The sequence below is a fragment of the Heteronotia binoei genome, chromosome 7 (genome assembly GCF_032191835.1).
Source record: "Heteronotia binoei isolate CCM8104 ecotype False Entrance Well chromosome 7, APGP_CSIRO_Hbin_v1, whole genome shotgun sequence".
Lineage (NCBI taxonomy): Eukaryota > Metazoa > Chordata > Lepidosauria > Squamata > Gekkonidae > Heteronotia > Heteronotia binoei.
Window position 1 is genome coordinate 98,025,331 of NC_083229.1, and position 26,725 is coordinate 98,052,055.

Here is a 26,725-nt window from a genome sequence, read left to right on the forward strand (position 1 = left end):
TAGTCCTATTATATCCAGCAAGTGTTAGAACCAAGCAACAGCTACACACTCCAGAGTAATGGATCTCAGAATTTCAGACTCCTTTTCAGAGAGTGAAAAATCTGTTTCTCACATTGGCAAGCATCTTTTGCTACTGTGAAAGACTGCTTGCATATTCCAAAGAGTTTTAGTTCCCATAATAGCTGTGCCAGTGTTCTCCAGATAATTATATAATAATCTTTCTTTGGATATTCAAATATAGTAATCATTTAGATAATACTGCTTTGGCTACTGTGTTTGTAAATTTTTACCAAAATGCCACGATAGCCTTTCTACAGTAAATTAATCTAAAATGGCTCATAACTTGTTGACTATAAAATGCTCTTTTTTGTGTACATATACAAGAATGTAATAACCTCTCTCTCTCTCTCTCTCTCCCCCTCTCTCCCTCCCCCCCCCTACAGCTGATGAGCTAAATTGTCATATTGGACTGTGTTCTATATTATCTTTGTTAAGCATGGATGCTGAAAAAAATCAGAAGAATGATGAAGGTTACAAGAATGTACCAAGTGAATCAGTGCACGAAGCAACTGAAAATGTTTTTCCTGAAATGGTTCACAGTGATCCTTTCTCTAACTGCCAAATAAACAGATTTTCAACTGAAGGTCAGAAAAATCCTGAGAAAAAAGCTGAAGAGAATGGCACATCCAAAAGACTGTTTGCATCTGCAGATCAAGACTTTATTGAAGTGCATATACTGGAAAATGAACCTGTTTCAAAACGATTAAAGCTGACTGTTGTAGAACACGTCAAAGAGAATGAAAGCAAAGAACTTAGTATCCCAGCAAGTGAAGATTCTGTAGATGGGAGTAGCTGTACTATAGATGAAGCCATAGAAGGAACAGAAAGATGTCCCTGTAATGTTGGGTTTGTTCCAAAAGTTTCATGTGTGCCTGATGGTGACACTCTACAGGAATTACATCTAGAAAGGGGTCATTCCCAAGATGATGAAACAGTTCTTCCTGTGTCTAAATCTTTTCCCCAAGCTGATGAAACAAGTGTTAGCTGTACAACTGGTAGCACTGTAAATATTTCTAAGTGCAAAACCTGTGAAAGAGTTTTTCCCACTTATACTGATTTAGAAAAGCACATTCAAGAGACCCATATGAAGCAACCCAAAGAACATGTCAGCCCACAGAAGGTTTGTAAATCAGAACACATTCCATCTTTAAAAATGCACATCAAGCAGGCTCACGGGCAACTTAAATTATATTTTTGTGATCTCTGTGGTTTTCAGACTGCTGAAGAAGATCTCTTGCGAGGTCATTTTCTTGGCAAGACCCACCTCCGAAGACAAAACCTTGCTGCCAGGGGAGGATTTGTAAAGATACTTACGAAAAAATCTTTTCATAAAAAACAGCAGAACCCATGTCAAGGAAAGAATGCAAGAGTAAAATCTACAGTGAATAAGCCTAAAATAAGTAATTCTTACTCAAATCAGTTAAGAACTTCAAATAACAAGGCAAAAAACTTGAAAACAAGCAGCCAATTATTTGTTGAAATGATACCATCTAAAGATTTTTCCAGAGAGAGTGTTAACAGTGAGGAAGTGTTTTTCTGCAATGCAGATGGAAATGATGATGTCCAGGCTCAACAGAATATTTCAGGGTCCTCAGGTCCAGGTGCTTTGGAGTCTGTTAAAGGTAATCAAAAGACTCTTAGCAATTTAAGCACCACAGAGGTATTTGATAGATTCCAACAAAAAAGAAATACCTTAGCACGAAGAATAACTTTCAAACAAAGTGGTTCGTTCAGACTAAACCAGCAGATTAAAAGACGGTATCATTTGCTGGGCATTGGTAAAAGAAGCAAGCCTGATTCTATTTTGAAGCACAGCACTGTGGAAGAGTACCATCAGGATGATTTGTCACAGGTCTCCTTAAAAGGGTTAGAAATGGAAGGTGATGTTAACCCTCCAAGCAGAACAGCCTCAGACAAACAGGAGCTTAATCCAGATGGAACAGATGCTTGCTGTCTTGCCATGAAATTTGACAATTCTTCAAAAAAGTCTCCAGACATCCAGAAACCTCTGCATCCTTGTAATCCCTGTGGATGTAGCGTGCGGAGCATCAAAGGCTGGGCATTAGTTGTTGATCAAGAACATGGGAAAGAACTGAAATTTCACTGTCTAACATGTGGCTCTTACACTTGTAGAGAGGACTTTGAAGAGTACTGTCAAAAGAACAGCCAGCATATGGGTGGTTTCAAGATGAATTGTTGTCATTGTTCATTCCTTGCCTCAAATTATATAAACCTTGGGAAACACATGCATGATGAGCATGGCATGTCCCATTATTGTGGCACCTGTCACCTGTATTTTCTAACCGAAGATGAAATGGCAGCTCATAATGCAGATGAGCAGCATATTAGTTTATTATCTCAAGAAAATATTTTTCAGCCACCTAGCAGTGAAGTGGCTGTGCAGACAGCATCCTGCACTATGATGGAATCAGGTGGTATTCCAAAGGTAGATTGTGATGAAGTGAAAATACAGCAAGAAACTCCCAGGTTTTCCCTTGTACATACTGAGTTCAAGGAATCTATCCTGAGCAGAACCCAGTTTCAGTGTAAAAAATGCTTTTATAAAACCAGATCATCTTCTGTTCTTACAAGACACATAAAACTTCGACATGCTCAGGAATATCATTTCCTCTGTAAAGCATGCAATCTGTATTCATTAAGTAAAGAAGGAATGGAAAAACACATCAAGAGAAGTAAACACCTTGAAAATGCGAGAAAGAATAATATTGGTTTACGCTTTGAAGAATGTATTGACAGGGTGTGCTTAGGTGCGAGTGATGGTAAAAAACTAACAGAGCCGCCAGTTTATGGTAATTTAAAGGATGGATCTGAAAATGAAAGTATGCATGGTCCATTCTGCACCTCAGAGAATGTATCAATAAATAAGGAGTTGTTTCCATCAGGTGAACCCATTAAAGGCCGTCAGTTGATTCTGGATAGTGCACCAAAAAGAGGGAGACCTAAAGGCAATATTTCTAGGACATGCCCGCATTGTGGTTTATTGGCTTCCAGTGTCACAAATTTGACTGTTCACATTCGGCGAAAGCATAGCCATCAATACAGCTATTTGTGTAAAGTCTGCAATTATTATACCGTAACTAAAGGTGACATGGAACGCCATTGTGCTACTAAGAAGCATAAGGGTCGTTTAGAAGCCAATGGAAAACAAAATGTAGAGATCATTGTATGCCCAGAAGGAGGCAGTGTTGAAGTGAGTAGCAAGAAGGTAGCAAGTCCTGCGAGTGTTTTGAATGAACCTGTTGACCATCACAATCAGTCTTCAAATGTGGATGTTTCTGTTTTGGGAAGCCAGGAAGATGATCAGATCAGTTCCATTCAAATGCAGGCTGAAAATGTACTTCAGCTTAATGAACAGCATAGAAATCAGGGCTCTGCAGAAATAAAGCAACAAACAGAACTAGGTAGTTCTGGTCAAGATGGAGACTCGTTGACTCAAACAAGGACTGCAAATACAAATGATAATCATTGTGATTATTGTAATTTTGTTGCACATTCTTTTTCTTCTCTCGAAGTTCATGTAAAACGCAAGCACACTAAAGAATTTGAATACTACTGTATGGCTTGCGACTATTATGCAGTTACTCACCGAGAGATGATCAGGCATGCAGCAACAGAGAAGCACAAAATCAAAAGACAATCTTATTCTTGCACTACTGGAGAGGAGACAGATACAACTGACATTGCCAATGAAAAAGCTGTAACATCTCAAGAAGAACATCAGCCCATGGAAGATTTTCAAACTGCATTGAGTGAAACAAAATACAAAAACAATATTGCAGAGAAAAACTTTGGAGAGCAGGAGACTCTGAAAGTGGAGAAGTTGCCTAATTCTGCTACAGAAGATAGTGCTGCTTCAAAGGGTTTTAAAGAAGACCATGTATTTGATGCTGTAAATGTTGATCTTGAAAGTGGAGCTGACCAAGGCAAAGAAAATGTAGATGCTGTGTGTTTCCAAAAAACTGTTGAAAAAGGTGTAGTAGTAAAGCATGATGAAATGATTGTATTTAAACAAGCCATTGGTAATGTTTTGCAGGAAAATATAGATGGTCAAGCAACAGTGAATACAAATTTTGATTTTACAATGGGATCTAGAAATAAAAGCTTGACTTTTGGCAAAGAATCTTTGAACTTGAACTTCACAAACAGTAGGAACAAGCTGGACGAACACACTCAAAAAGAATTTAGAAGCTCTGTAGTAGCTGCTGAGGAAGTCAAGGCAGAAGCACATTTGACTGTACTTTCAGAAAAATGCAGTACAGTAGAAGAGCAAAGTATGGATGAAACTGCTGAAAAAGCCATGCAAAATATGTGTATCATACAAGGAGAAAAAAGCTTTCAGGAGGGTTCAGCTATAGAGGAAGAGCACTCAGTGATAGATGCACAACATGAAGCAGAAGTGTCTGTTCACACAGCTTGGGGTACTGATGGCTCCACTGTCAAAGGTGTTCAAGAGAGTAGCAATGAGGCTGTGAGCAACTTTGCTAATACTTATCACAGAGTGAAGGAGGACATAGCAGTACAAAGCGGTGATCAGTTTGATTCTTCTATAGTAAAACTAAAAAATCATGAAGAAGGTAGTGAACCAGTGGATCATTTTGTGGAGGGACAGAATCTAAGTGGACTGAAAGTCTGTGATTTAGCCATGAAAGTAGAGGCCTCACAAAGTGGTGGAAAAAAGAAAAAAGCTGAAGGAAATCCCCTCAAGGAACCTACTCGTATTCGCTGTGATGACTGTGGTTTTTTAGCAGACGGTTTGAGTGGACTAAATGTTCACATAACCATGAAGCATCCTTCAAAAGAGAAACATTTCCACTGTTTACTGTGTGGAAAATCATTTTATACAGAAAGCAACCTTCACCAACACCTGGCTAGCGCTGGCCACATGAGAAATGAAGAAGCCAGTGTTGAGGAGCTGCCAGAGGGTGGCACAACCTTTAAATGTGTTAAATGTACAGAGCCATTTGACTCGGAACAAAATCTTTTTCTTCATATTAAAGAGCAACATGAAGAACTGCTCCGGGAAGTCAATAAATACATTGTTGAAGACACTGAACAAATCAACCGGGAGCGAGAAGAAAATAAAGGCAATATTTGCAAATATTGTGGGAAGATATGCCGAAGCAGTCATTCCATGGCATTCCTAGCTCATATCCGCACGCATACAGGTATGTGTCAAGGCTTTGCTTTTTTTTTTTTGCTTGTGTTTTTCTACTATCACTCATTTAGTTATTATCATTAAGCCCTCTGATGTGTTAGGGGTCACCCTGAATATATTAGTTTTATGTTGGCTACTTTCAGAAGTACTCTTTAGTTGAATGGGGCAACTAGAACCAAAAGCACAGAACTGAAGTGGATTCCTGGAGTGTTCTTAACTGTGATTTCCTTATCATGATCAGTGGACATCTTATGGATTCCCACATAACAATTCATTAATTGGTTTATAGCTCACAATAATAGTCTATAGCTCATAATAATGTGAATCATCTTTTTAAAATATTGGGGAACATTTACCTGTCTTTGTTTTGCTTACCTAATGTAAGGTGGTAGAAAGTGCCATCAAGTCACAGACACACAATAATTTAAAAAAAAACTTAAAATAAAACATGCTTAAAATATTAGCATGCTTGCAATATTTTGTTTTAGTTTCTGATAAATGTCACCTCCTGCTATGAATTATTGCATCAAAAACTGCAGACAATGTCTGTGCTGTACCAGTCTTGAATATGTGCTGTTCAGGTGTGCACATCTGTAAGTCACAAACCTACTTTTGATTCATTGACATTCATTACAGACATCTCATGGTCAATGCTTTGAGCCTTATACCCAGAGGAACATGAAGCAGCTGGGCATTGTACAGAAGTTGCTTCACATACTAGTCAAGAACTTGTGAAGGCACCATGGCACTGACTGAGGGCTATGTGCTTGTCTACAAAACTATAATTTCCTCCAGAAAAATGACTAAAACAAAAAAAAATACAACTTCCCTCCAAAAAACAATACAAGAACAGAGAGACAGCCATGTACAGTGGTCAGTGTCAGCCTACTATCTGGGAAGTCTAAATTCAAGACCCCCAATCAAAGGAAAATGTGAAAGAAAAATTAAGGAACATTTGCTGGGTAAACCTGGGGTGGAACACACTCTCAGCCTAATGCTGATATTTCTCTTCTAAATTGTTCACATGCTTTCCTATTGAGAAAGACTGGAGGGCATGAGTACAGTGAAAAAGAGGAGGGGAACCCAGTTGCACTCATAACAAGCCCAACAAAACTCTCTCTCTCTCTCTCTCTGTAGCAAGGCAAAAAGCTCATATCTTCACTAAAACATTGTTAATCTTAAAAGCACTCTTTGTAGCTCTCCTAATGGTGGGGACTGTGCAAAGGAAGCTCTGGCTCTTTCTTTCCTTCCATGGGGCACGAGGAGGGGGAGGAACCTCAGCTATTAATCAGAAGGAAGAGAGGCTTGTCTCAGTAGCTCTGCAGGGTGATTAATTGAACCTGGCAAACTTAATCACCCAGCAGAGCTATAGAGCCAAGCTCCCTCATTGGCTGAGGCCGCTCCTCCCTTTGGGAAAAAGGGAGCGGGGAGAGGGAAAGGCTGATTTGCTGTTCTGGCTTATCTGGGGAGAAACACAAAATGGTCACCGAAAAAAGCAGGCAAGGAAAAATGAAGTAGATGACAGCCCGTCCTGGAGGGCCTGATTGGAGCCCTCTGCAGGCCTGACCTGGCCCGCGGGCCAAATGTTTGACACCTCTGATCTAGGTCCTATTAGGGCCAGTGTTTCCTCTAAGCTGTGCATGTGAGTGGCTCCTCATTAACACAGGAAGCCCCACTAAGCAGCACTTTGGCCACGCAGGGTCTCACGCTGCCATTTCCCATTTTAAGAATACAGCAGTTATATGCCGCTCAGGATGTGAAGTTCTCTGCTTACTAGGGAAAAAAAATAGAGGGAACATTGGGGTGCTTGTTACCTTTTTTTCCTTTTAAAGCAGAGGTATTGAACTCATTTGTTACAAGAGCTGGATCTAAATGTCACTTTGTTGGGCTGGGCCATGTGGGCCATAAAATGTAACTCGAGGTACCAGAGATATAAACTTTATAAAGGTGATTTCAGATGTCAAATGGCAATAGCTGGTGAATGACACTAGCAGGTTTGATTAGATTGGTTGTGATATGCAGAGGGGTAGTACGCATGGAGATGCCAGCATTGGTAATGAGACAGGAAACCTAGGCCTCAGTTCCATCCAGGAGGAAGGAAACAGGAATCAAAGAGCCACTAGGGAGCTGGGTGGGGGGAAGCAAGCTACGCAGCTATGGAAGAAGCCCTGAAAAAGCAAGCAGGTGAAGGAAGTTGCTTGGGGGACACATTTGAGCCCTACGTGGGCTGGATGTGGCCCCCAAGCCACATGTTTGACACCCCTGATTTTAAAGCATCTGGGCTACCTCCAGTTCATTTCTCTTTTCTTTTTTATTAGTGTTAGAAGAGTACTACCCTTGTAACAATATTGTTTCTGATGTGCTGTGGGGAGTATTCACTCGATGAAACCACTCACCACTGAATTACTAAATATCAAACATTCATTAGTTTAAATTCAAAAGGACAATTCTTTACTCATAGAGCAATGTACCACTGAAAGAATGTAACTGTGACCTTTTAACTGTTTATTTAATGTATAATTCATACTTTTTTTAAAAAATAAAGTTTTATTTAACTTTAAAATGAGAAAGCCATCATGTCTCACCCTCTGTGCAGAACCCCTCCCCACAATGACCTAGCAATTGTAGGTTCCTTTTCCAAAGATCACACATATGTGTGGTGGGAGTATTTGTACAGGAGAATCAGCAAGTGGCTATTTTTTATTCTTCTTGCCCCATTGGTTAAACTTTTTTTTTTAAGTCTTCTCTATAAGTCAAGAATTGTCCTTTTGAATTTTGGACTTGTTTATGTCATTCTGAATTTTGTATGAATTATGTATTGAAAGACAACAGACTATTTGATTGATAAATTAGGCTTATTTATTGTTTTTTGATATTGATTTAAACTAATGAAATTTTGATACTTAGTAATTCAGTCATGAGTGGTTTAATCTAGTGACTGTCTGTTTTTTGCAATTCTCTCTTGTGTTTGTGGGGGTTGTTCCAGCAGACCCAGCCATATAAACGAGCAAAGCAACTAGCAGGGCTCACATTTCGGAGCACCCATAATTTCAAACATGCTCACTATGCTGCAGCTTTATGTGTGGGAGCCAGGTCTTGTTGTAGGAAATATTTTTGTAAGTAGGAGCCTGTTGGAACAGTTGACTGCTGGCAACAGTTGGCCATTGGGCAATTTCCTTTATAGATTTCCTTCTTCTCCAAAGTTCTTTTGTCATAGGCCTTGTGGAACCCAGTCAGTCACAGCAGTATGTGCAGTGGAAAAAGAAGAAAGGATTGCATATGGTTCGGTCAGAAAAGAGATGGGTGGATGGTATTCCACTGGGAAGCAGTGTAGCTGGTGCAGCACAGGTTGAATATGTGCTGTCCATGATATTTTGACAACCCTAGACAAATACCTTATATGCTTTCCCCCTTGTGGGAATGAAAGTCCAACTTTCATGTTTCGCAGTTGACTGGTGGGTATTTGTTATGATGAGTACCAATTATGGGAAAGGAGTGTATGATTATCACAGAAATGGGAACTGGTCCTCATCGAGGTGGCAGTAATGCAGTACCTGAGGTAGTGTGGTCTGGTGATTTAAGCTCCACGTTGTGCCACACTTTCTGTTCTCTTTTTTTTATGTTTTATATTAAGTGGAAAAATTTAAAACAACACTTTTGTCAAAAATGCATAAGCTGCAGTTCTAAATTTATGTAAAAATTCACTGCTATGTTTCTATAAACCTGCCATACATTCTTTATTTTAAATAGACAGCTTTTCTAAATCACTGAGCTCTGCTTAGACAAGTGGTGTCTCTCTGGCTGAATTTATGAGTGGATTTGAATAATAAATTCACATTTCAATGAACATATTTTCATTAAAACTGTAAGGTTTATTTTACTGTACTTTTAAATAATGGCTTATTATAGAAGCTGTAGTTTAAATTCATGCAGTAGTTGAAACTTAGTGCACAGTTTTTACTAGAAAGAGAGTGAATAGGTAAGAAATGCAAAAACATTATAAAAGAATATTCATATTCTTTTATAAATTAAATATTAATTTAATATTTGATATTATAAATATTAATATTAATAAGAATATTAATAAGATTTTTTGTTTGTTTCCTTAGAAGAAACCAAAGTAGCATCTAGGCAATCTAGGCAGTAGGGAGACCTGGTGTTACCCTTAAGCATCATCAGGTGTCTTGTAACTACTGTATTTTTGCTTAACCCCATGTGGAGACATTTCAGCATTCTTTTTAAAGCCTGCCAATAGTATATTTGTGTGTAATGTTTCAGGAAATGTTTTAATTTTGAATCTGCTGATGAGTCTTTAGCAGGTACAGTCATGTTCACATGGTCAGAACGGCTTTTATAAGCCCTTAATATGCCCTCTTAAGGCAATAAAATGGAATAAAACTACAGGGAAGATGCTAATGGAGCTCTCTTTAGAATTCTTTATGCAACTGTCTGGTCAAGACATGTTGCTTATAATTGATGTGTCCATTACTTGAATTCTCTTGTAATTATAGTCAATAAGTCTTGTAAATGTGTTAAAGCTCACTAAAAGCATACAAATTCAAGAACAGAGTAAGGCTAATAATTTAAAATAATCAATGTAGGCATTTCAGCACTTAATTTCCCTTGTGTGTTGATAGCTGATCATTCTTAATCCATTAAGATTTATTTAGTCGTTTACAATGCAAAATAGGTTTGCACTGGTCACTTGTGCCATTTGAAAATGTCCACCAGGTTAAGTGCAGAATGTAGTCCATTAGTCTTCCTTGACTATATGTATTAATTGCATTTAAAATCAAGTTAATGTGGATGTGAAAGTGAGGTAACTATCAATATATGACAAAGCAACCCTACTTACATAAGTTACATCATTGATTGTAACATTTAGTAAAAGTTAGCACACTTTTTAACATCTTGTGTACGTCTCATCACCCTGTATATTTTTTTATTGTGCTTTGCATTAGGTGTGAATATACAGAAAAACAGGTTGGGGAGTTGACAACACATATCTACCATTTCATTTTGCAAGTCATTTTTTGGGAAGAGTTGCAGAAGTGTTTAATCTATTCTTTTTCTCGATGCACCTTAAAATGGATTGCTTTTCTGATAACTTTGCTTATGCACATAAAATAGTAAGGCTGGTATTTTTATTAATAGTTAACTGGAAGAGATCTTTACTCTTCCAATTCCTGTTTTTTCCCCCTCTTCATACTTTTTGATTTACTGAATGTTTTATGTAATGTTTCTTCCCATCTTCTGTACAATAAAAGTAGTTCTGTATGAAATAAATGGGTTTTGGTCATCAAGATTGGGAGGCTGAATAACACCAAAATGTATTCTCTTGTGTGGAGAAAAATGGCAGGAGCAAATGATGGTCACATCTGCATTAGTATAATATCAGATTTCCATATGATATTTATATGCTCTTTTGCATGTGGTTATATCTTAAAATTTGCCCATTTTCCCCCTTCTACCAGTCACTAGTGATTTCCATGAGCCCCCTTCTACCAGTCACTAGTGATTCCAAACGATAGAAAATAAAGGTTTCCTAAAAAAACTTGCATTCATTTCAAATGTTCTCACATAGCAAAGGGGGGTGGGTGGGTTATGGGATAACAAGCAAGTCCATCACACCCTGAGAAATGAAATGAGAAACTGTAAAGAAAAGTAAAAAAGAAATATTAGAGATGGAGGACTTTCCAACTTCTTATTCAAGCAGGACTTGTGTATTTAATTAAGAACCAGAAACTAGTTCTGGTTGAGGACAGCGGGATATCTTTCGGACCAGGGATCACCAGAAGATTTTTTTCCTTAGAGCGTAGTGCTCTTCTTGGGGTATACCAGGAGAGGCAGTTCTGTAGATACAACATCCATATGCCTGGTCAACCCCCTCAATGTCACCAGGTTTCTCTCCCCCCCCCCACATTTTTTTTAAAAAAAATGGCAAATGAATATTTGTTCAAAACATTTATGTGCCTTTCCAAATAGCATTCCCAAGATGGCAGATTTGAAATATTTCAACATTTAAAATAGTATATATATGAAATAATGAAATGTTTCAGTAAAAACATAAAACAACACAATCAGGGTGGAGGACCTATAATAGTTATTGGGGTTATGCCAAACAAAACAAAAAGATCTTCACCTGCTGGTGGAAATACGTGGTGAAGGGAGGCAGATGAATCTTCCTGGGAAGAGAGTTCCAAAGTTTTGCTGCCAAGACTGAGAAGACCCTTTCCCGGATTGCTGCCTGTCTAGCCTCAGCTGGTGGGGCCACCTGAAGCAGGGCATCCTTACTGTAGAGAACTGGTAGGTTCATATGGAAGAAGGTATGCTGTCCCCAAGCAATAGAGGGATTTAAAGTTAATAACAGTACTTTGAATTAATCTGAAGAGCAAATTGGGAGTCAGCATAGAAGGTACAAGACTAGAGCTATATCGGAGGTGTCAAATGTCCGTCCCATGGGTAAGAACTGAACCACCCAGGGCTTTAATTAGTCCTGCAGGGCTCTTTTCTCCCCCTCCTGTCCTCACCCTTTGAAGCTCCAAGGATGACAAAGTTCCCTGGTCTTTCTGTCTTGTTTTTGCTGGCTGCGACAGCAAGCAAAGTTGCAAGGAAAATGTGGAATGGATTTTCCATTATGGTCTCTGTGCCCACAAAGATAGGACCCAGAGACCTGAATGGAAAATGTATTCCACATTTTCCTTGCAACTTTGTGCTGCAATGTGTTTTAGTGGAGTGGAGATCAGTTTCACTTTCAGCATTTCTATAGCCAGCTGAAGCTCATGCTTCCTGGAGGTGTGTCTATGCAAAAAAAGGGATGATACTTTGAGCCAGCTTGTCTCTGCTGAATGGACTTGATCTAGTGAGTACTCTAACTTGGGGACCCACAGCCAAAGGGGGATATTACACTGGAGAGTCATTGCCAATCTGAGTAGACCCCGGGGGAGGGGAGAAGGTTGAAATCCCTTTTCATTGTTTTCCCAGTCTCAGAGCATTTTATATTTTTTGTTTTTGCTGTGACCCTTGTGCGTTTTTTTAACGTTTTATTTTAAAAATTGCATTGCCAAATCCCACTATTCTTCTATCTTTTCATTTTAAACAAAATATTGCAAGAGTTTTAAGCATGTTTGTATTTTAAGTTAAAATAACGTATTTAATTGTGTTTGTGTCCTTTATAAAGTTTATATTTCTGCTACCTCACATTGAAATTTATGAGACACATGGTCTGTCCCACAAAGTCCCATTTGTGTCAGATCGAGCCCTCCTAACAAATGAGTTCAACACCCCAGTTAAATGGTCTCAAAGATCCATTCCAGTCAGCATGCTGGTTGCAGCATTCTGTACCAGCTGTAACTTCAGGTTGTCTTTAAAGGCAGCCCCACATACAGCACACAGTAATAATCCAATTTAGATGTCACCAGGGCATGCAGCACAATAGTAAGATTCTCCCCTAGAAGAGCCTCAGTTGGATCACCATCTGAAGCTGGTGAAAGGCACCCCTGGCTACAGTGCTGCTAGCTGTTTATTCAGCTAGAGGCCTGGCTGAGGCAGCACTTCCAAACTGTGAACCTGCTTATTTAGGGGGAGTGCTCCCCATCCAGAACAGGAGATACCCCAGCACCTGAGTCAAACCTGTCTCTCCACCAGTAATACCTCCATTTCATCAGAATTAAGCTTCAGTTTGTTGACACTTACCCAACCCCAAACTGCCTCTATGGTTACCACAGTCTCCCTGGAATGTGGCCTCTCCCAGTGGCTTTGTGGGGGAAAAGAACCTTTTAATGGTTCTTAAGATTCTATCTAATATGTTTTAATGGTTCTTAAGATTCTATCTAATATGTTAGAATAGGTCAGGTTAATAATAGAAAATGTTGACATCAGTGCTGCGATATTCACATATTGATATCAAAATTATAGTTAATGTCACTTTGGTCCTCTGAACGCTGTGCATTAAGTGTCCTGGCAGATGGACCCAGTAATACTGGTTGCAAAGCAATCCATTTGCAGGAGAACAGGAAATAAACAGAGCCCAGGGGACACCAGTGATGACAGAAAAGGAACACATTTGCTATGTAATAGTTGAAGAAAGAAACCAAAAGAATATAGGGTTGAATCTGGAAGATATTTTAGCTTTTATGAAATAAAATAGAAATATAAATATGTCTAGAGTGCTTTACCATAACTGGACATAGCCTTGGCACTATATGTGATGTAATGAGTATTTAAGCTCATGAGTTAGAACATCAGTTTCAGTACTTTGAATTTAATGTGGAGGTAGATTGACTTTACTCAAATTTATTTTATTTTCATGGTCTCTTTATAGAATACAGTGTTGATCTGGAATGCCACCAAATTAATAGTTAATTCAATTTTATCAGGATAATTTAAATAAACTAGAATTTTCCAGTATGATGGATAGAATGTGATCTCTGTTAGCTGCAGTCTCAACCTGCTTTTGACATTTAAACATATAAAGCTGACTAGATATAACCATTCAGGTGCTAAATATATTTTACATCTACTTCTAGCAGTAGAAATGGAAGTATTAAGAGATCTGGCTTCATTGTCATTGAACTGTGAAATATTCAACCTTGTCTGCCTGTGCTTAGTACTGTTGACTTTTTTATTTCCGTTGGAAGATTAAAATTAAATGCTTCATTTTTCGTCAGCTTTTGGGAATTAAATTAAAATTTAAGACTCTAAATTTTTTTTTTTTTTACTGAGATCCTCAATTTAAACAAAGTCTTCTTTGAGGATGTTCGGTGTTCAAGGGCACAGCCGAAAGGTTCATTGATCAAGTATGATGTACTGTAACATTTTTCTTATCTGAGCTCTTTTATGTATATTTATTAAAGATCCCATATTTTATATTATGCTTAACTATATTGGAAGAAGTTCTTCACAAAACATATCCTAAACATAATATGAAGTATCTGTGAGCATATTGCACTTACTCTTAACTGCAATTCTGGAATTTATGGATATAGAGATCTGCTAGTCCTATAAAAGTTGGAAAGGGTCATGGTGTACTTTAAAAGGATGTGTCATGATTTAGATTCCCAGTATTGACACCTGTCAGATTTAATGATTTCATTTTTGTGATAATATAATTGCCTTAATCTTTGGTTACAATGTGCAATTTCACTTTTCCTTGGCCGGATGTGTTGCAAAAGAACAGGTCATTTTTGCTTTCTTGTGAGGAATTGGGGAGGGGGGGAGGAATCTATAACTCTTTAGACTCTTCTAGGCAGTTAAAGTTTGTTCTTGAAATAAATAATAGCCAAAATGTCAATACTTCTAGTTTTCAGAATAATCATAAATTCCTGACCATAAAACAGTCATAAAGGTGTAATATTTTATTCACTGTATATTCATACACTGCATTTCATAGCAATAGAAAGGCCATGAATCATTCCTTCTGTATGACCAAAAAGCAAGAGGGAGAGAAATCTGAAATATTGGTGCTGTGATTTAAAACTATCCATTATCAAATTAGAGGAACGCAGTGAAAACAGGTAATCTCTCTAACCACATTTTACTTTAAAATAGAAAGAAACATTTTTAGATGTACTCCTGGTATTTATGAACAAGCAGGGGGGACATTTTGGTTAGATCTGCCCAGGAGCTTTCTTTTAGCTGCAGACTCCATTTCAGTGCTTGGTTCCTGGGACTTTGAACTTGGTTCCTGGGACTTTGAAGGATTGCTAGTTCTTAGAGGGAGGAGCTAAAGCATCCCTCCTTCCAGCAACTACCATTCTGATCCATGTGGGACTATTTATTGGAGATGGGATGAGAACAAGTTAATACTTTTTTTAAAAAGTAAGCTGCTTAGAAGACCTTATGATCAAAAAGCATGATATAAATGGAATAAGTAATAGAACTAAGTAATATGGCCCCACCTAAAGACACTGTATTTATGAGGAAAAGTCTGCCTGCAAATTTGGTAATCTGTTATGTTCCATGAAGATCAATTGGATGCAATCCAGTTGCTGCTAAATTGTATCCCAAGTCTAACTATTGAGGGCAAAAGTAATGGAACAAGTTATCTGACCTTGTTTTAAAGTTCCCCAACTATCTTATCTTTTAATTATCAAAACTGTTTCCATAATGAGTGAGTGCTCATTAATGAAACCCCATTCTTGCTTAACTTTTGTGTTTGAACTTCAGGAAAGTATCTTTAATGAGAAATATGTGGCAAATACCCTAGCAGTATCCCTGGAGTTATAAATGTATGCAACAGAAATTTTTCTTTTTAGGGCTACATGAGATTTTGAAACAGGTTAAATATTGGGTAGTGGTTTGCACACACACACACACTTTTTTAAATAAAAGGCTATTTTCCTCACAAGAATGTGATTTCTTTAACCAAGGGTAATATAATATTCTCATTCAGCTCATATCTTATGCTAAATTTTACTTAGGATCAAAGCCATTCAAGTGCAAGATTTGCCACTTTGCAACAGCTCAGCTAGGAGATGCCAGAAACCATGTCAAGAGGCACCTTGGGATGAGGGAATACAAGTGTCATGTCTGTGGGTGAGTAAATTGAAACAGTTCCTCCCATGGCTAACCAGAGAGAAGTGCAGGCTGTGCATTGTTTCAGCATTCAAAATGGAGATGTGAGCAAGAGGGGCTAAAATTATGCATGCATATCCTCCTTCCCATTGTTATGGTAAATTCCTTAAATACAGTTATGACATTCTTTTCCTACTTCTAATCCAGCACTGCAGATGAGCAATTTTATGGGCTACAAGGTCAATTTGAACCTGTAATCTGTAAATTGACTAAATTATAGGATGTTCATTCACATTGCCAGGGAGAACTGTAAATTCCTTTTTTAAAGGCTTAAAAATAATATAGACTTTAATTTGGTGTGCATTGTGTGTATATGTGCACATACATGTATTTGTATTATATCTAGTTATAATTCTAGCTCATTGAACAAGCTCTGGTACGATTTATGTACTTCAGAAAACAACAGAAGGGAACTTTCAAAAGATTTTACATATTGCTACTTGCAATCTGTCTTAAAAATTCAGAGCCATTTTGCACATGTGGTGACGGTTGATTCGGGGGAAACAAACTCTGTTTTCCTTTCATTTATAATAGTTATTTCATCTGAAGGACCATTCATAATGTTTAATTGTCCTTCAAATGTGTTGCATTTAATAGAGAAGCACTGAGACTCTTTTGATGCAAAACTAATTAGTTTAGCAGAAATGTTAAAAGGTTTTAAAATGTCACCGCATATAGGATATTCAGAGGTGGGTTTTAGAGTATGTCTATTAAACTGTGTTTTTATGTTGTTATGTGAAAAGCATGAGCAAATATATGCATCATATAAAACAGTTTCCTCAAAAACCCCCAGGTTAAATAGTAGTGGAGACCATGAAATGGGATGGGTTCAGTTTGGTAATATAGTCCACATGTGAATACTGGGGTAGATAGTTAGGATTACCAGATGTCTACTTTTTAGAGGACATGTCCTCTTTTTTTGGTGCCTGTCCTCTTAGGCTCTTTAAAAAAATCTGACAAAATTTGGGGTTGGGAGGCTGAGCCTGTTTTGCCCTATAGTCCTCCAGTGGAGTCAATCTTCAACTGAAGTAGTATGAGTATTTAAAATGAGATTTGTCATAGGGATCAGTCGTTTAAATTTCAGTTGGGAAATATGCTGTCTTTTTTGCTTTTATGGTAACCCCATAGTTAGTGATATTTTTCACTACGAAATTCTTCTAATCAATACTTGCTATTAAAACCTGGTGGAAGAAAGTGAATGCAGAGTTCCAAAGCAAATGGGTTTCACTGATTTTGTATGTCTTTCACACATGCTTTTGAATTGGTAAGGGTGTTTTTATTCCTTTGTGGTGGGTAGGAAAGTGAAAAGTCGAAGGCCAAGTCATTTTATAACACAAGGGAAATTATTATGAACTTTGTCCAGTGTACATTAATTGAGGAGTATTGTCTTATGCTTTGCTACTTTGGCTGTGTGTAACATAACTGAATGCTGTGCTTAAGTAGCAAACAGTTAAAATATTTAAATCGTTCTATGAACAAAACTTTCTTGCTTTACACAAATACACTGTCCCCCCCCCCCCTCGGTACTGAGCTGTAGAAATGGAATTTAATTTCAATTGGCATGCTCATATGGCTTAAAATGGTGTAATTCTGTTTAGGATTGCATTGAAAATCATGTTAGATGCCATACTGGAGACGTCTCAATTCAGTCCTAACTGGAGTTCTCTTCTAAGCCTATTGAAATTAATGGGCTTAGAAGGGTGTAACTCTGTTTAGGATTGCACTGTACATCTTGCTGTGTATTGTTGTTCTTGTATAGCATAATTGTCTATCATATTTATCACATATAGGATAATTACATTTTGGAATTATAAAATGACTTGAGTGTGAGAGATAATGTTACTGTTAAAAAAGTGCACTAAAATTTTGCAGTTAAAATAATAATTACATTTCAACTGATATGTAACTTAAGTGTTTGTCACCATCATTCATTAGCAGTAGCTGGCTTGGCAAAATAATTATAGTACCCTAACAAACTAGAAGGGAGTTAAAAAAGAAGAAGAAGGCCAGATCCCTTTGAACAGCCAACTGAAATAACAAGTATGCCAGCCTCTCTGTGTGTGTGTGTTGGGGAATATAGAATAACACTCTCTGCTGTATTTCTACCATGCTAACCAAAATGATAGGAAAGTGTGTAGATTGAAAAACAAAGTGGCAACATAATATTACTGGGATTGGCTATCGGATTAGTTGCAGCATAGAGCGTTGGTACATTAATACCACTGTCATTGTCAATTCATTATCATTGATGGCTAAATAATCTTAGAAATGCTCAATGGACCTATTAGTTCCTGAACATAAGCAGCTCATGCTGCATTTCTTCATTAGCTTTAATTGCTATAAATTTACCTTTTTAAAAAATCATGTTTTAAAAGGTGAAGTGATCTTTCAGGAACATTAACTTAGTAATTTTGTCACAAACAGAAGGTCCTGTACTATGTTTTCTTTTCAGCAGTAGTTAAGATTCTGTCCTGTGGCTTTTAGATTTCAAACAACAAGTTTTCTATTAGTTGGAAGGTTAAATTGTTTTTCAAATTGCCATGCAACCTGTTTGGGCATTTTTAAAAGGTGAAATGGCAGCTCAAGGCTGTGGATAATTATGGATGTAAAGTATCACTTGATTACTGAGAACTACATATTTGTTATGAATCAGGAAATCGGAGGTGGGGGTTTGTAAAGCAATGCCAATCAGAGTGTTAAAAATGAACAGAAGATTATGTACAGTAACTTATGTACCACAGGCAACACAGGAGAAAATGAAAGCAGTGTTTTTGCATGTTGCTTTTATTGTTTCAAATCTAAGTTTAATTTTTTCCAGCTGCACAGTAGAAATACTCTGCAATAGAAACTGGAAGCTGCTGATCTTCCAGCATTTGAAATAAACCGTCTGCTACTCATTTCCTTATTGGCATCTGTGTGGTGATTGTTTTCCTTTGCGTTATGTTCATGAATAGGAAATGCATCTCTTCTTTGAGAAGGGATCTGTTTTCAGTGAGTATCCAACTGCTACCTATTTAAATTTAATTTTCAGAAGTCTGGCTATGAAGTTGTTCATGACATGAAGTTAACTTAGCAAATCTAACTGGTTTCCCAGCATTTAAGGTTTTTCTTTTAAACTTGCACAGTGGAATTTACCGAAAAGGCTTATTGTGCACTTTTGAGATTTTATGCCTCAGGTATGTGAAAAATGAATTCTTCAGCACTTGAGATTTTGAAAAGAATGTATAAGGAATGTATAAATTATTTTTATTTCCCATGTTTTTGGATACACAGCTTTAAGAAAACACAAACAACTGACAATTTATGTCATTTCCTTTGGTTTTTATTCCTTAAAATGTGAGGGTAGTGTCCTATGTTACTGCTGATAATCTCACTCAGAGATTCTCTTACACATTCTTGCAATAACTTTAAAAACACACCTTTGTTAAAATATTAACATATAATCTTTACTGCTGTTCAGATTTCAAAGCAAATTTTTCAGTAGATAGTATATTCCCTCATTTTTTTAGCCACTAGAGTGTTTTCAAATAATTAGCATGCATGTGTGTCTTCTTTTTGTATCTTTTTTTTTTGTTTAGCATTTTTATGTGTTTCCCAGACACCATCATTTGCTGAAGTCCTTTGAAACTTCTTTTAATGTTTGTCCCTGATTGTTTTACCAACATATTGAGGTGGCCTTCTTTAATATTTTATCTGTTGTTTCAAAGGAGAGACATTCTGAATTTTGAGAAAAGCTTGGCTGATATGTAAACTTAAATTGAAGCTTATCTTTATAGTATGCTAGTGTTATTGAGAGCAGAGTGTCACTATGAATGGATTGAAAAATCTTCTGAAGCAAAGATGGGAGTCCCCAAATATTTGCAACACCAGTATCTGTATTGCTCCCCTTTATGTGTGTTACTACCTGGGTTCCATTTTTTTCACATAAGGAACAGACTAGGTATATTATACCTTTCCCTCTTGTTTAAAATTAGTTGCAGAATATTTGAACATGGGTTCTTCTTCAGCAGATCACCAACTTGCACTTGTGAAGTCTCCCTTGTAGACAACAAAGAAGCTGCGTTCTTAAATTTGTCATTAGGAAGAGAGAGAACTGCACATCTAATTTTCACGTGTTCCTTAATGTGAACTGTTTGTTCTGTAGCTAGAAAACAGTTGAAACTTTCAGTAAAACTATTTTTATGTGGTGTTACCTATTTTTTGTGCATTAGAAGGGATCTCTATGTAGATGATTATAATGTCACTTTCTGACCTTTGCAGCTTGAATAATTGTAAATCATTGCTTCATAACGTGTCAGAGAATGTGTGTACTAGGCAATTAAATGGCAGAATATAATAGACCAAATTATTGCCTGTCATGTTTTCAACAACACAGTTAGTATTTGAGTTACACTTAATCATTACGTGCATTAGCAACTTCATTGGAATCCTGCTTCAGGCTGAGCATGAAATACATTACATTATTTAAACCTCTAATGGTAGAAGTCATTTATTTGTGTTGAAGTGTACAACATGCAGAGTTTCATAAAGCAAGGAACACTTGAGAGCTTAATTTATCCAAATCAAAGTCTAAAGGCAGATAAACACAAGTGGCAAAAATTAGTAATTTTTATAGGCTGGAAATATTTAAAAATACATGGTTGTGGGTAATTGTAGGCAGCAGGAATAAATTAAAATCACTATTTTTAGTTGTCTTAGAAAACTAAAGCTGTTGTATACTTAAATCATCAAATGCACCACAAAATTGCATTTTTTGAGTGAACAATTAATTACAGACATCATATCCACAGCTGTATCCAACTAAAACAATGCTTGTGTCTGCTGCTCAAATAATTAGGATTATCTATATGGGAAAGAAGCTGGCCCCAGAAATAATGATGCTTCAACCCATGGGTGTTAGTTAACAAAGGAAAATATTGTACTCGTAACAATAAGAGTTCATTGTCAAGCCACACTTTTAAAATCAAAGTGTTTGGAAAATGTTAAAACTACTTGGTGTGAGCCAAAGATTATCTTTGTTCCATTATCTTTTTGCCTGTCACACAGGTGATAGGGTTTATATCTGTTACGCTTTAGACAAATTGCTTTGCTGCAGTTACATAACACACTTTTGCCATCTGATTATTGTTATCATGGACTGGACTGTTGCCTTAGTTTAAAATCTTGGCTTCAGACTCTTTCCCCTCAAGGGCTGAGGGGACAGGTATCAAACGTAATTAAAAATGAGATTTTTAGTACGTAATTTGGCTCGTATAGAGATGGATGAAAATATTGTAATATTGTATTTAATAACTGGTGAGGCTTATATGAGCAAGACTCTTTATGAATCTTGTGTTTACAATCTGTTGACAAAGGTGCTTCTGATGATAGATGAGTAAGAATGTCTTGGAGCTTTCAGGGCGGTAGAGCTGAGCTCAAAGAATCAAGGTATTTGCTAGAAGTAGTGAACGGATACCACTGTTGAATAGCTCACAGTATGCTTCAGTAGTGTCCAGCATGGCAAATGAAGCAGAAAAGTCAAGGCCAACTTCTAGCTGTAATGCTGTATGAAAAACGTATTTTTATCCACCTGTGCTTCAGATGAGTTATGGCAGTGCTTTTGTTGGACTTGCTGAAGTGAAAAGATATGAAAAGTATATACTTAGCTGAATATATGTTTGTGTTTGAGTTAGGGACACTATCAGTGATTTATGCCTGCACTTCTACTATATATAACTGAATGCAATGCACTTTCAAACTGTAATTATAAAGATACACATAGCTATATGATTATGATATACCCGCCACACAGAACAAGTACTTCTTTCTTTCTTTCTTTCTTTCTTTCTTTCTTTCTTTCTTTCTTTCTTTCTTTCTTTCTTTCTTTCTTTCTTTCTTTCTTTCTTTCTTTCTTTCTTTCTTTCTCTCTCTCTCTCTCTCTCTCTCTCTCTCTCTCTCTCTCTCTCTCTCTTTTCAGAGAGAGAAGCGCATTGTCCATTTAAGAAAATAAAATGCATTGTGAGGCACATGAGTTGTGAAACAGGTAACAATTCAGAAACCTTTGTTTTTGCAGACTTGACTAAATCCATGGGACATTTTATATTGCAGTCCTTGTCTATGCATATTAAAAGACATAAGAGGCCCAGGCTAAAAATGTAGGACATTCTGGTGAGATATGTAGGTCATTTAGTGAGATATAGATGAATATGTGAATAGGCCTTGATATGTTTAGTAGAGGCTTAGCATCACCAAGAACTGTCCTAATCTGTTTTAATGCATTTAGTTCTGAAAGTTTATCCTAATATGCCCTGTCCCTACTGATAGTGATGGCTGTCAGTTAGCTGCCTTCTTGTAAATAGTCGTTGAGGCTAAAGATAAAAAGCCAACACAATGTAGTAGTAAGAATGGTACAAAAATATATATAGATGGTTGCTAGCCTTCCACTCTTTCAAAGCATATATATATAATTAAAGGACAATTGCTTTGCTTGTTTTACTACAACTGCTATGGGGAAAGTGTTCTAATAATTGCCCAAGGCAATGAAATACATTTATGTTGGTGAATTGTTAATATAACACTGGACAGTGTTAAGGTACTGTATCCTTGGTAAGATGCACAACTTATTTCCAGAGTTCACTAATGTTTGCTGCATTACAGTAGGAAGCATCAGCTCACAGTTTCTCAGGTGAAGATTTGTAAAATACAAGTGAGACTAAGACTACCTAAGACTTCCTAAAACAGAAACCAGAATATTGTAATCTTCCTTCTTGCTGTAATCTTCTTTCTGTAATCTTCCTTCTCCCTTCACACTTATCAAATATGTGCTCTACAAAGTTCTGGTCCCAGTAGATATAAATCAAGAGAATCAGATAGAAAACGAGTAGTATGTGGAAGAGGGAGCCTCTCAATTCCTGATCTTCATTCAGTCCTCCTTCTGAGACCAAGCCAGCAGAGCAACATTTTGGACAGCCCAGTGAAAAGGACACAGATGTTCTTCATGGACTTGGCTACCAGCAGCATAGATTGGAATGGTTGTCACCTGGATGGAGGTGGTGTGTGTGTGTGTGGGGGGGAGACAATAGGTGTCATTTACTTGTGGCAACAAAACACAATGAACTGGCCTTGACTTCAGTTCAGTCCATAGTCAATGGAGGAGGGGCTGCACCTCAGTAGTAGAATATCTGAGTTCAGAAGGCCCCAAGTTCAGTCTCTAGCTAAAAGGATCAGGTAGTGGTGATGTGGAAGACCTCAGTCTGAGACCCTTGAGGGCTGCTGCTAGTCAGAGGAGAGAACTGTTACCTTGATAACCCAGTGGTCTGATGTAGGACAACTTTGTGTGTTCAGTTCTTCACTATCCTTTCTCAGCTTTCCATAGACAGCCCATCTGACCAGACCAGACACTTTTCTTCCAGGAAAGTATACATAATGTGGATCTTCCCTTACAGTGGTTGGAACCAGACCTGTAGCCATGAGGAGGTCTCATGGGACCCTGCCCCCCACTCATGTGCAAGGCCCTCTAATTTCCAAGCCATGCTTGGCCCTCTGATTTGCCCCTGACTTTTTTTGACACCACCACTGCCTCTGTGCCTTGTGCCGCCTTGCCTTGTGCTGCTGGCAACTGCTACCCTCTTAGTTTGCCACCCTGAGCCGAGCCTTCAGGCAGCATCTCCCACCTCCACCCTGGCTTGAGCACATCCCAAACAAGGTTTGCACGCACCTGCGGCTGCTACCACCAAGTCTGCCTCAAGCTGCCAGCTGCCATCTCCCACCGAGCTGCCTTTCCCACTTTGAGTAAATCGCTCTCCTCTCACCCCCCACGAGCCCTCTCCCATTCTGTGTGGGGATGTCTGTACTCTGGCTGCAAGTGGTGAGTAATAGAAAATCCAAGCCTCTCATACCAGTGCAGGTCACCCTAGTGTTTTTTGTTTGTTGTAAAACCAGCCTCATGCAACCCTGCCCCATCAAGGAGTAAAGTCCCACCTCCAGAGCTGCTCATAATTCAATTTGTTGCTCTCTTGTGTCTTCCATCACTTGCCAGCAAGCCCTTAGCAGCACCTCCTATTCAGTCATATGCCAGTGCTTCTGTTCTGCTCAGTGAATTTTGTTTGCAGCAAAAAACTTCTGATGTCTGCTGATTCTCACCTCTCTTGCCTGGGAATCCCTATTTAAACAGCCATTCAATTCCTGCATGGGAGGGGGGAGTTGGAATGGGATGCTGCCAACTTGGTGCAAGTGAGACTGAGTCCAGGTGGAACCTCCTTGGGACCTAGAGGTTAAAATAATTCCAGCAATGGTGGGAGGGAGCTGTTTAAAACATGAGGGAGGAGCAGCAGAAGCAGCTGCTGGGCTCCTGTAGGAGGTAGGGGGCTGCTAACTGCCTCCTGGCTATTTTTCATGCCTCCCAACATCAGAAATCCTGGCTGTGAGGCTGGTTGGAACATCAATCAGCTCTGCATACCACAGGTGAGTGGATGAAAGACTGGAAAATAAACTGAACAAGAACATTGGTGAAGTTAAGGGGTTAAGGTCATGCTATAAAATATTCAGTATCCTCCCGTTCTACTAAGAATAATAGAATGGTATAACATTGTAAAGAAAAAAGGGGAAACATGATTTGGGTCCTTTCAGGATTAGATATTTGAAACCATATTGGCCTTGATCTCATGACCCACCACTCATTATAATATAATCTATTTTTTTATTGCATCATGATCTTTAAACTATCGTTTCAAGAAGGCAATCCAGCAGGCCCTTTGCTAAAATTGTATTTCAACAAAGAACTTTGGAACAATTGTCTGAAGTGAATGGAAACTCAGAAATCCCCATGGGAGGGAAGCCAAATTCTGCAGCTTCATTGCAAACAGAATACATTAGACTGATGGTAAAATGATGTTCTTACTATTGGGCTGTTGATCAACAGGATGCTTTCACCTATCAGCATGGTTTAAGAAAGGAACATAGCTTCATGTGAGTAGGGTCACTCCGCTACATATTAGTGGAGGTGTGTTGCACAAATGCTTTTGTTAAATTTGCCTTAAGATTCTCTTCCTTCTCATCTGTGAGATGCCACATTAGCTTGCCTAGAATGCTGTACTAGATTCCTTACATTCTGAAGCCACTAAAACTAATTCTGTAGCACTGAGATAATTATCTAGGAATTCATACCCTGCTTTTCTGCCTGGTGGGGGACCCAAAGCAGGTTACAACATTGTTTTCACCTCCTCCACTTTATTCTTGTAAGAACGGCCCTGTGAGCAGGGCCATAGCCAGCGGTGGGATGTAGGGTGGCAATGCCCCCCAATCTGCAACACCTCCCTCAGCAACTCTGCAAGGTAGGCTACCAATTGTTTGCAGAGGGAAGCTGCCTCCTCTTGAGCCATCAGGCTCTCACTCTGTCCTGGCAGCTATCCTCCAGAGACTCAGTCCTCTTGCCAATGGGGGTGTGCTAGGGACCTTCTGCCCAAGAGCCAAGCTGAGCCAGAAGGGCCAGGATGGGCATTTGATGGGGCAGGTGGTGGGCTGGTTCCTGTCCCTTGGCTGGTTGTTTATGCCTCCACCTCCCAGACTGGCACATCCAGCATGTGGGCCTTGGGCCTGCTGAACAGAGGCAGCTGCAGCCCACCAGCCTGGCCAGGTGCTGGAAGAACTGCCATGGAGCTCTAGGGGAGGCACCATGTATATTCACCCAGGTAAAGGGACAGCAGCGGGAAAGAGGACTCTCACCAGGGTTCCTGCAGGTGGCAGCAAGTTGCTTTGGCTGTCCATTAGGGAGGCAACAGGGCCCAGGCTGCCTATCCCCACCAGAGCTCCAAGGGAAGGAAAAAGGAGACTCCTCCGTATTTGTGTGTGAGGTCAGACAGGAGCTACTCTGTCCTCTTCCTCCCCAGCACTTTTAATTTAATAAGCAAACCTCCCCCCCCACATTCCTGGCTATGGCCCTGCCTGTGAATTAGGATATGCTGAGATTGTGTGAGTGTCTCAAGGCCACTGAAAGAGCTTCCATGCCAGATGGCAATCTTCCAGATCTTAGTCCAACCCTCTGTCTTCCAGACTATGCTGGGACTCCATAGCTTGGAGGAGAATACTCTCTACCATAATGTGTAGATCAGTAGTATTGCAGTTTGGGTGCAAATACACAATATGCTTGACGTAGGTCATGGGTGAATGACTGGACTCACAGTAAGATGTATGTCAAAGGAACTTTCCTTAGACAGTGCTCATTTGTTTGGTGCTGTGAGAGAGTGCTGTGGGGGAGTGCAGAAGGAATTTCCACTTTCCCTCCTGCCCAGTTTCCACTGGTGAAAATGGTGGCAGTGTGGGGGCTTTTTGCCTATTTTCTGTGACTCCATGCCCCTTGGTGCTGCCAAAAAAGGAGCAGTAGGGAAACTGAAAGTGTGCCTTCTCCCCCCTCACAGCATTCTCCTACAGGACCAAGTAAACAATCACTGGTTGAGTTCTTCTGATGTACCTCTAACTGTGAGCCTGGTTGCACACCTGTGACCCGACGTGTTGAGTGCATCATGTATTTTAGCCCTGATTTCCAGTTTTTGAGATTTCTCTCTCTCCCCTGACATTATTCCTTCATTAAAGAATTTCAGCACCTTTCTATGAACTGTATGTGTGAACTGGAGTGAAAAAGAATTGAGATGTGCACAAGCGGGGCACTCTGCTTAAAGGACCCCTTTGTGCTGTGGTTGGAAGAAAGATGGTACACAAGAGGTATGGAAATGGTTACTATGGTTCTCAGTTTTGTAGTGCATTATAAAAAGAGTATGGTTTTCTTTTCAACTTTGTACTGATACAGGAGTTCAGCAAAAGGGTTCTGAGATTCTTACTTTTAAGTCTTTTTAAGTCAAGTTACTTTTAAGTTGCAGAGGAACAGGAGCCGAATGCATCTTCTTTTCCCATATTGCTGTATAATTGAAATAGCTGTTT

The 26,725-nt window shown here is 38.7% G+C and overlaps 1 protein-coding gene across 1 annotated transcript in view; it reads left to right on the plus strand.

Annotated features, from left to right (window-relative positions):
- ZNF407 (zinc finger protein 407) overlaps positions 1-26,725 on the plus strand; it is a 509,082-nt gene that overhangs the window by 15,391 nt on the left and 466,966 nt on the right. Inside the window, exons 2-3 of the mRNA XM_060244080.1 lie at positions 444-5,246; positions 15,658-15,772. Coding sequence (XP_060100063.1) covers positions 497-5,246; positions 15,658-15,772 — 4,865 coding nt within the window. The 5' untranslated portion in view covers positions 444-496. The remainder of the gene's footprint in view (positions 1-443; positions 5,247-15,657; positions 15,773-26,725) is intronic.